General features: G+C 38.7%; 1 protein-coding gene across 3 annotated transcripts in view; it reads left to right on the top strand.

Moving 5' to 3' along the window:
• The window catches only part of LOC135103507 (uncharacterized), a 23,664-nt gene extending 13,835 nt beyond the window's left edge, over positions 1-9,829 (top strand). For 2 of the 3 annotated variants that reach the window (XM_064009904.1, XM_064009903.1), the window contains exons 8-12: positions 2,012-2,153; positions 3,816-3,917; positions 6,044-6,277; positions 7,500-7,731; positions 8,146-9,829. In XM_064009904.1, the coding sequence (XP_063865974.1) occupies positions 2,012-2,153; positions 3,816-3,917; positions 6,044-6,277; positions 7,500-7,731; positions 8,146-8,309 (874 nt within the window). In that variant the 3' untranslated portion in view covers positions 8,310-9,829. The remainder of the gene's footprint in view (positions 1-2,011; positions 2,154-3,815; positions 3,918-6,043; positions 6,278-7,499; positions 7,732-8,145) is intronic. The other variant, XM_064009905.1, reaches the window with a different exon arrangement.
• Positions 9,830-13,423: the final 3,594 nt, after the last annotated feature.

Raw genomic sequence — 13,423 nt, 5'->3', positions numbered from 1 at the left:
GGCCTTCTTTTCTAAGGAAGGGTAGGCTAGCCCACCTTGACCTTTTCATAATACACTTCATTGGTACATCCTGTGGGGTGGAACCAACAGAGAGGGCCACTGTGATCATTTGCTGTATGGCTTTAGCCAATTTTTTAAAAAATTTCATTTAGTTTTATTCCAACATATGTTGTAGCTGTAGCTAGCACTGGACAGAGCACTGCACTGCCCCTGCCTGCTGCCATTGGCCCCTTCGGGGGGAAGACAATGTGACTATGGCCAGAGAAGGGCTCCACTTTGTTCTTGAGGACAGGTTCTGTTCAAGAGTGACCTCAGTGGATGTCAGTGATATGCATGCAGCAGGAAAGAGAAAGGAGGTGATTGAAATTTCAAGAAGGGAAGGCTAGACTTTATAGGAATCATACTATTTTTACTCTAGTTGAGATGGAAATAGAGGATAAATGCAAGCAAGGTAGGAATGGTGATAACAGGAAGATGAATCATGTATAAGAAGAAGAAGGCTAGAGAATAAAATACGATAAAGATATGCAAGGCAGGAGCTATTACAAAAGAATGGGTCATAGGAAATTAAAGTGAGGAGGAGGACCAAGTACAAATCTTAGAATAGACAAGTAAGGGAGTTGACAAGAAAGAGTAAAAGGAGAGTAGATGAAAAGTTTGGTAGGAAGCTGAGTGAAGAATTCAGTGAGAATTAGTGCTTTTGAAGGGAAGTTAAAAGTGGGTGGAGGACAGTATGGGAGTGTGAGAATGAAGAAAGTGGATGGAGCTCTTATAACAAGAAAAGAACAAGGGGAGATGAAAGGTGTGTGGGAAAGGCATTCTTGTGGTTTGATGAATTAGAAGGAAAAGCATTAGTGTCAGTTTGGCAGCAGGTGGTAGGGAGAATAATGGCAGATATGTTAAATTATGGAGCAAACATGGTAGTTGGATGGATATTCCTTATACATATGTGACCTGGCATAGAGGAAAGAAGTAACAGATGAGTGGAGGAAAACAATTATTGTATCCTTGCATAAAGGTAAAGGTTGCAGGAATTAATGTAATAATTATAAGGGATAAGTTTGCTTTGTGTCTGGAAAAGTCTACTGGAGAATCTTAACTGAAAAACTCACTGAAGTGACTGGCATAAAGGTCAGTGAAGGACAAGGAGGATATAGGAAAGGAAAAGGTTTAAATCAGATATTTGTAATTAGAGTGACAGTCAAGGAATACTTAGAAAACAGTGGAAAGTTGTTTAGTATATAGCAGTGGTTCTCAACCAGGGGGGGCATGGACACTCTCTTGTGGTAAGGGGGAAAAATCCCAGAAAATCATGGACTCACTGATTATTAGTACAAAGGTGCAGCTGTTATGCCCTCCCTCTATCTATCTATCTGTCTGATTCTATCTGTCTGTGGTGGCATAGTTAGGGAGAGGGTTGAGTGGGTGGTGCAGTGGGGAGGGGAGCCAATTGCATTGAATCAGTTTTGTGGGAACCAGCTTGCAAAAGGTTGACAATCCTTTATATAGCATTCATGTACCTAAACAGTAGACAATACATATAGTAGGATTCATAAGGAAGCTTCCTTAGAACATGTGTGTAATGACAGTTTTTTTAAAGGATTTTCTACTTCTCTTCTCTTCTTAGGGAGGCAAATGCTTGTGTGAAGGTGGCTTGGAGAGAGTTTTGCTCTAGGAGCAGGATTGAGATGGATGATTGATGTCCTCATGGTTTAATATCTTTATGGATAACAAATTGAAGGCATTAGTAGCAGAGGAAGGCCACTTGAAGAGTGGAAGAGTAAAATAAAAGAGCACATATGTGAAAGGTGTCAATAGAGGCAGAGTGATGGAACCAGTAAGAAGTGAATGCTTGAACAGGGAAAGGTTAAGATTCTTCTTTGGCCATTCATTTGGGGAATACTCCTAGAGGGAATGAGATGTCAGAGAGAGATAGATGGAGAGGAATAATAATAAAATGCCTATTTTCATCAGCCAGTGTGTAGGAAGTAACTTATGTGTATTGCATTAGAGGAGAGAAGATGGTGAGTGAGGCTACCAAGGATGTCATCAGGGGCCTTTTGGTGTTGGATCCCAACCAACGCTTCACTTGCAAACAAGTGCTTACCAGACTCACCACCATCGTTTCTGGTCCCATTGTGGAGAACCCACAGGTAAGTGTTTGGTGTGATAAATATTTGAGTGCCAGACACATGCAGGGAATAAGTGATACTTAGATTTCTTAAAATCCAGATGTTTGAGATAGTCCCATAAGAACTGTACACAAGAAGTGGAAAGTGTTGATACCAGAGAGAAAGAGAAAAAAAATTATATATATATATATATATATATATATATATATATATATATATATATATATATATATATATATATATATATATATATATATATATATATATATATATATATATATATAGACACACACACACACACACACACACACACACACACACACACACACACACACACACACACACACACACACACACACACACACAGCACCTAAGTTTCATGGTACCTGAGTTTTGTGATCCTCGAGTTTGGCGCTGAGTCCCAAATTCTTAGCATCCTGACTTTTTTGCATAATCTCCCAAATTTCACACTCATTACATATGGGTCATGCATTCCTACCAGTGGTATCACAGAAAGTAAAAGTAAATATGTACATACGTGCTATGTATTGTATACATGTTTCCAAGGATACTTCACATACTTGAATATACAGATTCTCCATTAAGACAAACCACTTGTTAGACACAAAACTAGTCACACAAGCTTTCATGCAAGTTAGGGGGAAGAGGGTGGCCAGTGACAGTGCCAGCAAAGAACACAAACAAATGAGAGGCATCTCACTACTGTGGTGGATGTAATGGTGCTGCACGGTTGCAGCAGTTTGTCACACTAGATGTGAGGACAAAAACACATACACATATTTTTAGATGTGATGGCCCTGCACAGCCACAGTGCTGTATCACACCAAATGTGAGGACAAAGCACACACACACACACACACACACACACACACACACACACACACACACACACACACACACACACACACACACACACACACACACACACACACACACACACACACAAACAGTTTTAGATGTGATGACATTGCATGGCCACAATGCTACGTTACACCATGTGTGAGGAGAAAACACACGCACACACATTTTTAGATGCAATGGTGCTGTATGGCTGCAGTGCTGCGTTATACCAGATGTGAGGACAAGCACACACACAAACACACACACACACACACACACACACACACACACACACACACACACACACACACACACACACACACACACACACACACACACACACACACACACACAGTTTTAGATGCAGTGGTGCTGCAGCCCTGCTTCAATCTGGATGTGAGAACAGAATACACAAAAACATGCACAGTTCTGGGCCATGTGACTTTCTCCTGAAGGAATTGCATTAAACTAGATGCTATAGATACATTATCTGTGCCAAAGTTTGAGATTGTAATGATGCTGCTTTGGGCCAGTTTTTCACTGTCTCTTCTTCTAAACCTTGCCTCCAGTCTCTAGACACTTACAGGAGATGGCTAAAAAGGGGATCGTTGATTTATCTACAGTTGTTCCTGTCATATAATTTTTGTTTTCTTTCAGATATCAACACTTTCCATGCCTACTGTACAGTCTACTATTTTCATCCCTGTATATAAGTACATATATTCATACATACATATATACATACATACGTACATACATACATACACTTGAGCAAATAAGTACTCTGTGTCTTTTTTCTTTTTATTCTTTATTTTGATACAGTATACAATGTGGACCACAGATGGGTCATCTGGGTCCTCATTCTTCTCCATGGCAGTGGTAACAGTGGAGGGTCCAGGCACAGCATCAGTAGTGGTGGAGGAGGTAAAGGCATGTGGGTTAGAAGCAGCAGAGCTCCTTGCCTTTGCCATTCAACCCATTTATTTCATATCAGTTAATTGAACTACTTTGTACTTGTTTAATTGCATATAGAGATGTACATGTGCATAAATTTACTGTTCAGACAAGCTACCCTCATATCTTAACACTATATCATCTCATTTCCCTCCATTTCTTGTCTCTGCTCTATGTTACAGCCTCTTTAGATTTCCATTTTGTTTAATTTTTATTCCACTTCAACATGTTCTTGCTTTATGTACAAGTGTGATTTATGTTACCAGCAAATGTTTCCTCTTTTAGTCATTGAAAAAGATTCTAGGAAGAAGGATGGTATTGGGCAGATGACAAAAGAGCATTGTATGTCTTGAATCCAACACTTTTTCTCCCCCCACAGCACTTTTCTTGTCTCATATAATATACTTCCATGATTGATACAAGATACTTAAATTAATTTATCATCCCAATTTTTTTTCCATTCAGTCTATTTTCACATTTTTGGCATTTATTTGTTACCCAGAACTATCATCACTTATAATTCTATGATCACCCTTAAAAGACCATTCTAAAAATGTCCTTCAACTCCTAAGCCAAGCCAGGTTACAGAATGCATGTCAGTCCTGCTTTTACTATACTCTCACCTGGTATTGTCTTTATAATCATTATCCTGTCAGTCATTCTCACCACATCCACAATCTCAGTTACTCATATTTCAGCCACCAGCTCACCTTTGTCATAATATGGGGAAAACCAGGTACCAATAAACGTCACCAAAGGAGGAGGAAACCAAGGGGTCGTGCCTTTTACCCTAAACCAACTGCTTTGTCAGTGTCCTTTTGATATCCTACCTGGATTACCAGCAGGGATATCTATTCAAGTCTGCCTTGGCACTGAAAGTTGCTGCAACATTTTTCACTCATAGATAGGACAGTCTCCTAATATGTCCGCTTAATATTGGGCAGATGTAGTGGCCTGACAGTTGCAATATGTACCATACTTTCTGATGCAGAAGCCCTGCCACCAAGCAGCTGCCCCAGGGGAGCCTATTTATTGACATACCTGTAAAAATGCTACAAGGTAACTGGGACAGAATTCTATGGCAAGTTAACCTAGTTATTATGCCACCCTATATCATAGTAAGGCACATCTTTTAACACCAAAGGCTGACTGCACCACAGAAGGAGTGTTGTTGATGATAAGGTCCCCATATTCGTACAGCATACTGTATAACCTCTGAACATGAATTTGATTAATTCAAGGAGGCAATTCTCATGCAGAATTAATTTTTCCATTAGAATAAAGGAAAATAAAATTTGTTTCAACTCTGCTTAAAGTGTGCATATCACTCATGATCAGTAATTTTTAGCATGAAACAGGATTATTGTTAGTAAATAAAACTAATAAAAGTATTATTTGGGAAAGTATTGATGAAATAATAAATAATAAAGAAAGAAGGTAATCGGCCAAATATCCTTGTGAGGTCTGTCACCTGTTTGCCTCTGTCAATTATCTTCACTGCATTGGTGATGGAGTCCTTTACCTTCTTGCCAGAGACCATCAGCTTCTTTCTTGACATCTTAGCTGGCACATGAAAAGCAGAAAAAAGAACACATGAATAAGTCACAACACCACAGGAAACACATTGCATGTGTGGCAGCAACAAGTGAGGCAGGTGGACTGCTGGCAAAGTGTTGCCAAACAGTGTACTCTCAGAATCATTAAATAGTATTCAGGGAATAAATTCCCTCAAATCTCCATTCTGTATGTTTCCATATATATGATGAAAACATGCCAAGGTGGTGGTGGTGTGTTTAGAGGAAAATTCATGTTCAGGATTAAAAATGATTTTGCATGCCATTTGGACTTGGAAAAAAATTATGTTCAAAGTTTTTCATGTTCAGAGGCCCTAGTGTATGTGCAATAATGCGTGAAGAAAAAAGATTGGGAAAGTGAAAAAATTAAAGTATACAAGGCTAAATGTATGAACAGAGTATGTGAAGGTTGTTGTATGTATTGTAAAATTCTAAAGTGCAAGATGCTTAAATACATATACACATAGGTAAGAGATTTATTGTGTTTAAGATAACAGATTATTAAAGGGCATTATTTATTAGTTGTTGCAGGTTGTCCCAGAAATGGAAAAGCTTGATGAGGAAGCCCAAGAGAGGGAGGTGAAAAAAGTTCAACCTAGCAAAAGGGCTAGTAAGTTGTTGGCCTGTGAAAGTGTTGAACATTGCTTTAAGAATGGTAGCAGTGTGTCAGCCAGACAGAAGTCCTCTGTGGAGACAGAGAGTGAGAACCCTGCAAAGTACAACATTGATTACTTGTTGATGCAGCATGTGAAGCAGGTTAGTGAAAAATTAACACACATCATAACTCCAACCTTTTCTCAGCATTACTGTAGGTTAAAAGAATATGTCTGATATCAGTGAATCACAGTATGATATATTTTGTATTAAAATGTGTTCCTTCAGCATACGATTCTTGTTATTGGAGTATGATAATAAGTCATGGACTTGTGTGTTGTGATATAGCCAGTTTCTTCATAAGATACTTCTCTGTGAGTGTCAATGTGTCTCTTAATATTTATTAAGTTATGTTATACAAGATTTGAACCAACTCCATACTATTCTGGCTTTGTAGTATTTGCATTTATTCAGTTTAGTTTCAGATTCAGAGATGCTCCTTGTTCTTGCCATGTATGCCTCTGGATAATTCTAGATATTCTCTCTCTCTCTCTCTCTCTCTCTCTCTCTCTCTCTCTCTCTCTCTCTCTCTCTCTCTCTCTCTCTCTCTCTCTCTCTCTCTCTCTCTCTCTCTCTCTCTCTCTCTCTCTCTCTCTCTCTCTCTCTCTCTCTCTCTCTCTCTCTCTCCAGAACAACATAATTTGCCTTTTATTCTATGTATTTATTTATCTGTTTTCATTTATTTCTTTATATATTTGTTTATTACTGTTACTTATATATATATATATATATATATATATATATATATATATATATATATATATATATATATATATATATATATATATATATATATATATATATATATATATATATATATATATATATATATATATATATATTTATTTATTTATTTATTTATTTATTTATTTATTATAGTCACTACAAAATACCAAAGCATCTCCTTATGAAATTAATGTGGAAAGTGTGTTGAAGCTGTTATGACAGGTTGTTTTTTAGTGGTGGTGTAAAAAAAACTGCTCTTATGTGCAATGTTTGCTCTTGTGTTGCTCAACATTCATAATATCTCATCATTATTCTCATGTCTTGGCCACTGTCCTAATGGAAAGTTATCAAGAAAGAGTGGAGTATTGAATGGTTACTATTGCATGATGTTGGCGCTAGAAAAATTACATCTCCATACGTGATTCCTTCAATAACATTACATTCTTACTGCATTTTCTTTATTAGATATACAAGATCTGTCATGTACACTTTGATTGTTTTCACCAGTCATTCTTTGCACACCACAGACATTGTACTTTTTCTTATTGCCTTTTTTGTACTAGGTGTGTTAATCTTTTCTCTGCCTGCATGTGGCCAGAAGAGAGATGAAGACAACAGTCACATTGGGAGCAGCAAAACAGCAGGCAACATTGCCAGCAGTAGTTCAGTCAGCAACAGTAGTATCAGTAGCAGCAGTGGCACTAGCAACATTGGTGGCAGCAGCAGCAGCAGCAGGTCTAGTGGTGTGATCCCATGCCTCGTTGGAGATGCCCGACCTCTCACTACAGCCCAGCTCTCCTCCTTCTGGCATATTCTCCCACATTCATCTCGTAAGTGTCTCTTCTTAGTTTTTCCACATAATGCATCGGAGAGCTACCTTTGATAACAGTGTAAGTTTAATGAATATCACCCTTTACCTTCATTAATTTCTATGAAGCATAGAAACCATAAGGCTTGTCCAGGGAAATATGATAATGCTGAAACTTTCTCTTCATTGTTTTTATTTCTGTGTTCAAGTTTTACTCTATTCAAGCAGTTTTATGAACATGTATCTATACAAGATGCAGCTTGTGTTCAATTTCCTTTCATATAGAGAGATGCAGTCATCATCAAGTTGTAATGGAAAACAATGCAGAATGCAAGGTTTAACAAGTTACAAAGAAGTGATGAATATGAATGTATAACTTGACTTGAATTTTATATCATGCAGCTGATTATAGTTTTGTGTTCTATGGGTTTCACAGGAATTGGAGAAGCTGTCAACCCCTGCCCAAAGCCACCACCCCCCACCACCACCTCCACCACCACCCCCACCATCCACACCGGCACAGCCTCCTCCTGCTCCACCACTGCCACCCTCCCCACCACCACCACCTTCACCCAATGTTGCAGTAGCAGTCACCCGTAGTAGCAGTGACAGATTTAGTTCCCTCTTCCCTCCCCAACCTGCTCCTATATCCTGCTCCTTTCCCAGCAGTATCTTGCGTTCTCCATCATCAAACACCCGGCCACAGTCGAATCAGAATATCACAGGTCCTATATCATCCCATGTGTTGTCATCTCATCTCCCAGCTTCCATACCTCCCCACCTTCCTTCTTCCTCACCAAGACTTCGCCCTCCTTCCCATGCTCTTATTTCAAACAGCCTCATCTCAACCTTTGGTGTGTTTCCCAATCCTGATCAGCCTTCCAGCTCTCTTGGAAGAGGCCCATCACCCTCCTTGGGCAGATGTGGGACTCGGTGGGGCTCAGGGGTGCACAGCCGTATTGTGCACAACATTGGTAACCTTCAGCACCGTCCAGGCTCTCCACCCAGCACTCAGGAGTCTTTTCCAGCCTCAGTCTTTTCAGAGGATGGAGACAACACTCAGCGACCAGAAGACCATACTAACAATCCAATTCCCAGCTCCTCATCCTCCTCCCCCAGCCTGCCATCGCAGCTTCCCCGCGGCTCTTTCCGACTTCTGTTGAGACCTAGGAGGGGCCAGGGTGGGCCTTTGATGACTCAGAAGACCTACCATCCATCACGCCGCTATGAGTAAATCTTTGATGTCTTATCATTTGTTTAGATTAACTTGATTAACTTGATGTGATGAATAAAGTGAGTTCATTGCCATGTAATACATTACATTGATGGATTACTTTTGCTGTTATCCATCTCATGTAATTAGTGATAGTTTTGAAAAGAAGATTTTTGAGATGAAGCTTTTTTTTTTGCTCAATATTGGGTATTTTTTTCTAAGAACTACCTCTATGGGATGGCCACAATAGAAGTTTCTGTTGATTTGTGTCTTTGCATTCCCTCCATCCATAGTCTGTACTCTCATTATCCTTTCTTCCTTCACTCTCACATTCATCAGCACTCTGTCCTCCCATTTCATTAGCTGTCCTCATGCACCCACCTGTATCAATTTTACTCTGTCTTGGTTATCTAATTTTCTGTCATTCTGTCAGTTTAGCCAAATCATATTATAGTACTGGATTTAGCTGCTTAACCACCCCCTATTTCATTATTTGCTTTTCATTCTTATTTGTTTAGCTGAATGAATATTAAAAAATAATACCAATCTCTATTCATTGCATTTGTTGTGGCTTTCTGCTGTGATTGTTGGCATGTACGATGCTCAGTCCCCTCTTAGGAACACCTTGCATCACATGGTTCAGGTTGCCTGTAATTATGTCATTAATGAAGACTTAACAAAGTGAAATCAAAATGAATAAATTCACATTCTAGTGTCATCTTCAGCAGAAAACTTATAGAAGGAAATAGCTTTGGGAAGTAGAGGTCAACTCTTAGTCTGACTAAATCTTGTTTCTGCTAATTGTTCATATCTGTGTAATTTATATTATTTAAAACAAGCTCTTTGTTTCATTGATCTGTTGTTAGTTTCAAGTAGCTCTTTACATGAAATAAAGTTTCTTTTGGTAGGATAAGTATTCATAAATTTAAATTTCTTCTGTGGGAATTGGGGACATGACCTGGCTACACTCCACAGCGGGGCTGGAAGGAACTACCACTTTATTCTTGCATATCAAGAAAGGTGACTTAAAGGAATGGAGGAAGGGGACTGAGATTCTCCTTTTATTGCTATGGATTGATCATTTTAAAGGTTTATTGGTAGATCACTTTAAAGGTTTATAGATGGATAAGTTTGAATATACTGCTGGTGCTATGGAATATTGTCATGTGGTAGAATTCTTTGGTAATATTTACCATACATGCATATTCAGTGGATGATCTTGATATTATTGGCAGGAATATGATATGGTTGTGAAGTGTAACTAGCATCTCATCAAGTTCATTTATGGTATGGTGAGATAATTGAAAATGTGGGAAGTAAAGAGGATTTTATTATTCAGTTTTTATCATGATTTTTCATAATTCATTTTAATTTTCATGGATACTACATAAGAAAATACATCAAATGCCAGCTATTTTAAGGTAGATTGGATATGTGAGGTGACCTGCAGTGTTGTTCTAAATACCACACAACTACAGTAGGATTGTAGTCTGGAACTACACGGAACATTATATAAGTTTCTTTGTGGCTGAGGGTTTGTTCTAAGTGGGTAAGATAAGAGATAATAGGAATTTTATTTTTCTATGTTTGTATGTGGAAGACACGAGTTAAATATGAATGAGACTGAGCAGTAGTACATGAAGGAGCAGAAGTGTGTAAACTATTGTTTACTATGTGGATATGCAGTATGTAATACTGAGAGGCTCTTCCCTCCTTTGTACTTATATTTCTCCTTTTTCTCAGAGGTAAGTCCACCCAATGTATTTTTTACAGATAATTAATGTACTGCATTAAGGATTAGAAAGGAAAATTATTTTTATAGGGTAAATTAATGAAGTTGAGTTTGAATTTGGAGTGACATACTTGATAATTTTGACAACTTAGGTCACATTTACACCAAGTGAATCAGTTCAGTTCATTTCATGAAGAATCATCCCAATTCATGATTTGTCTTGATTCATCACACTAATTTCATTGTAACCACTTACACCAAGCGAATCGAGTCAATTCAGATCATGCTGATTCATGGCAACTCAGAGTCTGAAACATGTGGGCACATTTTTCATCAATCACAGCAATTTCACCAAGGAGTGAGCATCATGTTTTCAGAGAACCTGATTGATTTAATACCAGAGGGACATCTTTCATATGATCCTTGTGGTCCTGTGCACCAAGAGTGAGATGCAGTCAACTTGACAAGCATTTTACATTGTTCTGTGTTCATTTTAAAGAAAAAAAAAAAACCTGGATTGTTTACCAAATCTGGGACAATTTGACTCAGTCAGGTGGAACAATGCTGACTCAGAATTACTGGAGTCAAATGATTCCTTAAGAAATAAATGTAATCAATTCACTTGGAGGAAACGTGGCCTTACATTGTGATACTGAACCAATGGTCCTACCAGGTTCTGCATGAGCTTACTTAAAATTCATTATTGAGAATGCCCAGGATGAACTTTACATGCAGAAATTAGTGCCATATTGTTGGTTTTCTGAATTTTAAAAATGTCCCTGTTCAAAGCTTATACTGTATAGTGGTACTTTTTTTATTCAAACTTAATTGGTTCTTCTAGGCTGTTTGAATTTTGGAATGTTCAAATTGGGAAGCAATTTATCTCACTCAAATTAATGCAAAAAAGAATTCATCCATTCCAGGTCCCAAAATCTTCCCCTACGCTCTCTCTCTCTCTCTCTCTCTCTCTCTCTCTCTCTCTCTCTCTCTCTCTCTCTCTCTCTCTCTCTCTCTCTCTCTCTCTCTCTCTCTTTTTTTTTTTTGTTGTGCCCTAAACATAGATTTGAATGAAAATAACCTAAATCATTTGTAGAAAAATACAGTAAAAGGAAACATGAAGTACTGGATATTTTGGCATATAAGACAGCACTTAAATCATCCTAAAAAACAGACAAAAAAAGTAGATTGTCCTATATGTCAGATGCTTAAAATTTTATGCAAAAATACTATTGTAAATAAACATCAACCTCAAAATGATAAGTCAAAAGAAAAGTCAAAAGTTCTTGCCGTCTTCAGTCTTGAAAACAATTGTTGTAGTGTACACAATTTTTATTTTGCACTAAAATTCTCTCTCTCTCTCTCTCTCTCTCTCTCTCTCTCTCTCTCTCTCTCTCTCTCTCTCTCTCTCTCTCTCTCTCTCTCTCTCTCTCTCTCTCTCTCTCTCTCTCTCTCTCTCTCTCTCTCTCTCTCTCTCTCTCTCTCTCTCTCTCTCTCTCTCTCTCTCTCTCTCTCTCTCTCTCTCTCTCTCTCTCTCTCTCTCTCTCTCTCTCTCTCTCTCTCTCTCTCTCTCTCTCTCTCTCTCTCTCTCTCTCTCTCTCTCTCTCTCTCTCTCTCTCTCTCTCTCTCTCTCTCTCTCTCTCTCTCTCTCTCTCTCTCTCTCTCTCTCTCTCTCTCTCTCTCTCTCTCTCTCTCTCTCTCTCTCTCTCTCTCTCTCTCTCTCTCTCTCTCTCTCTCTCTCTCTCTCTCTCTCTCTCTCTCTCTCTCTCTCTCTCTCTCTCTCTCTCTCTCTCTCTCTCTCTGTGTGTGTGTGTGTGTGTAAGTAAGAATAATCCTGAGAATTGATAATGAATGATGGGGGGAGAGAGCAAGGTATGACTCCCTTGTCCCTTATCTCTGACAGATAAAAGGGAAATGAAGTGATGGAATGAAGTTCGAGACCAGATGAAAGAGGAAGGGAGAGGAAAGGAACAATGGGAGGAAGGGACATATGGAGAAGGAGAGTTCATGGGGTAAGGAACTGGAGAGAGAGAGAGAGAGAGAGAGAGAGAGAGAGAGAGAGAATATGGAAGGAGGCAGGGTGAGTGAGATAGATAGAGGGAGGGAGGAAATGGGGAGGGATGGGATGCAGGGAAGGGAGAGGAAGGGAATGGGGAGAAGGAGAAGGAAGGGGGACTGACTGAGTGGCAGTGCTAAAAACAGGTGTTTGTGTTAGAATTGGAGGACAAAATTTGTTTGTCTACCCTGTTCAAATTGGGAGTTGTTTGAACTGAAGGACGTTCAAATCATGAGATATGACAGTACCACCATCTGCATAATAACAGAAAGAGTGTTCATGCTGTATTCCAGTCAGACTGTCATTATGTGAGGCAGCTGCAGGGCACACCAGGTCTTTCCAGTTCAAGGTAAATAAGTACTCCAGGGAGATGAGGTGAGGATGTGTTGTGTTTCATAGTGAAAAACTGAGCAGATTCATAGATGAATAGATTGATTGTTATGGTGATGACTTTTTTTATTATTATGAACATAGTACTGTAATAATTTCTCATTCAAGGATTACATATTCATGTCAACAATTTACAGGTAGAGTAATATAAGTGTTTATAAACCTTGTTCTTGTTTTATTCATTGAACATTCATCAAAATATGGGAGGTCACTTTTTTTTTATGTAGGAGGGACACCAGCCAAGGGCAACAAAATCCAATAAAAAAAGCCCACTGAGATGCTGGTCCCTGAACAGGGTCCGAAGTGATAGTAAAAAATTGAAGGAT

The sequence above is a fragment of the Scylla paramamosain genome, chromosome 9, assembly GCF_035594125.1.
Source record: "Scylla paramamosain isolate STU-SP2022 chromosome 9, ASM3559412v1, whole genome shotgun sequence".
Taxonomy (NCBI): domain Eukaryota; kingdom Metazoa; phylum Arthropoda; class Malacostraca; order Decapoda; family Portunidae; genus Scylla; species Scylla paramamosain.
The sequence above is the reverse complement of the archived record's forward strand: the minus strand, read 5'-3'. Positions and strand labels throughout refer to the sequence as shown.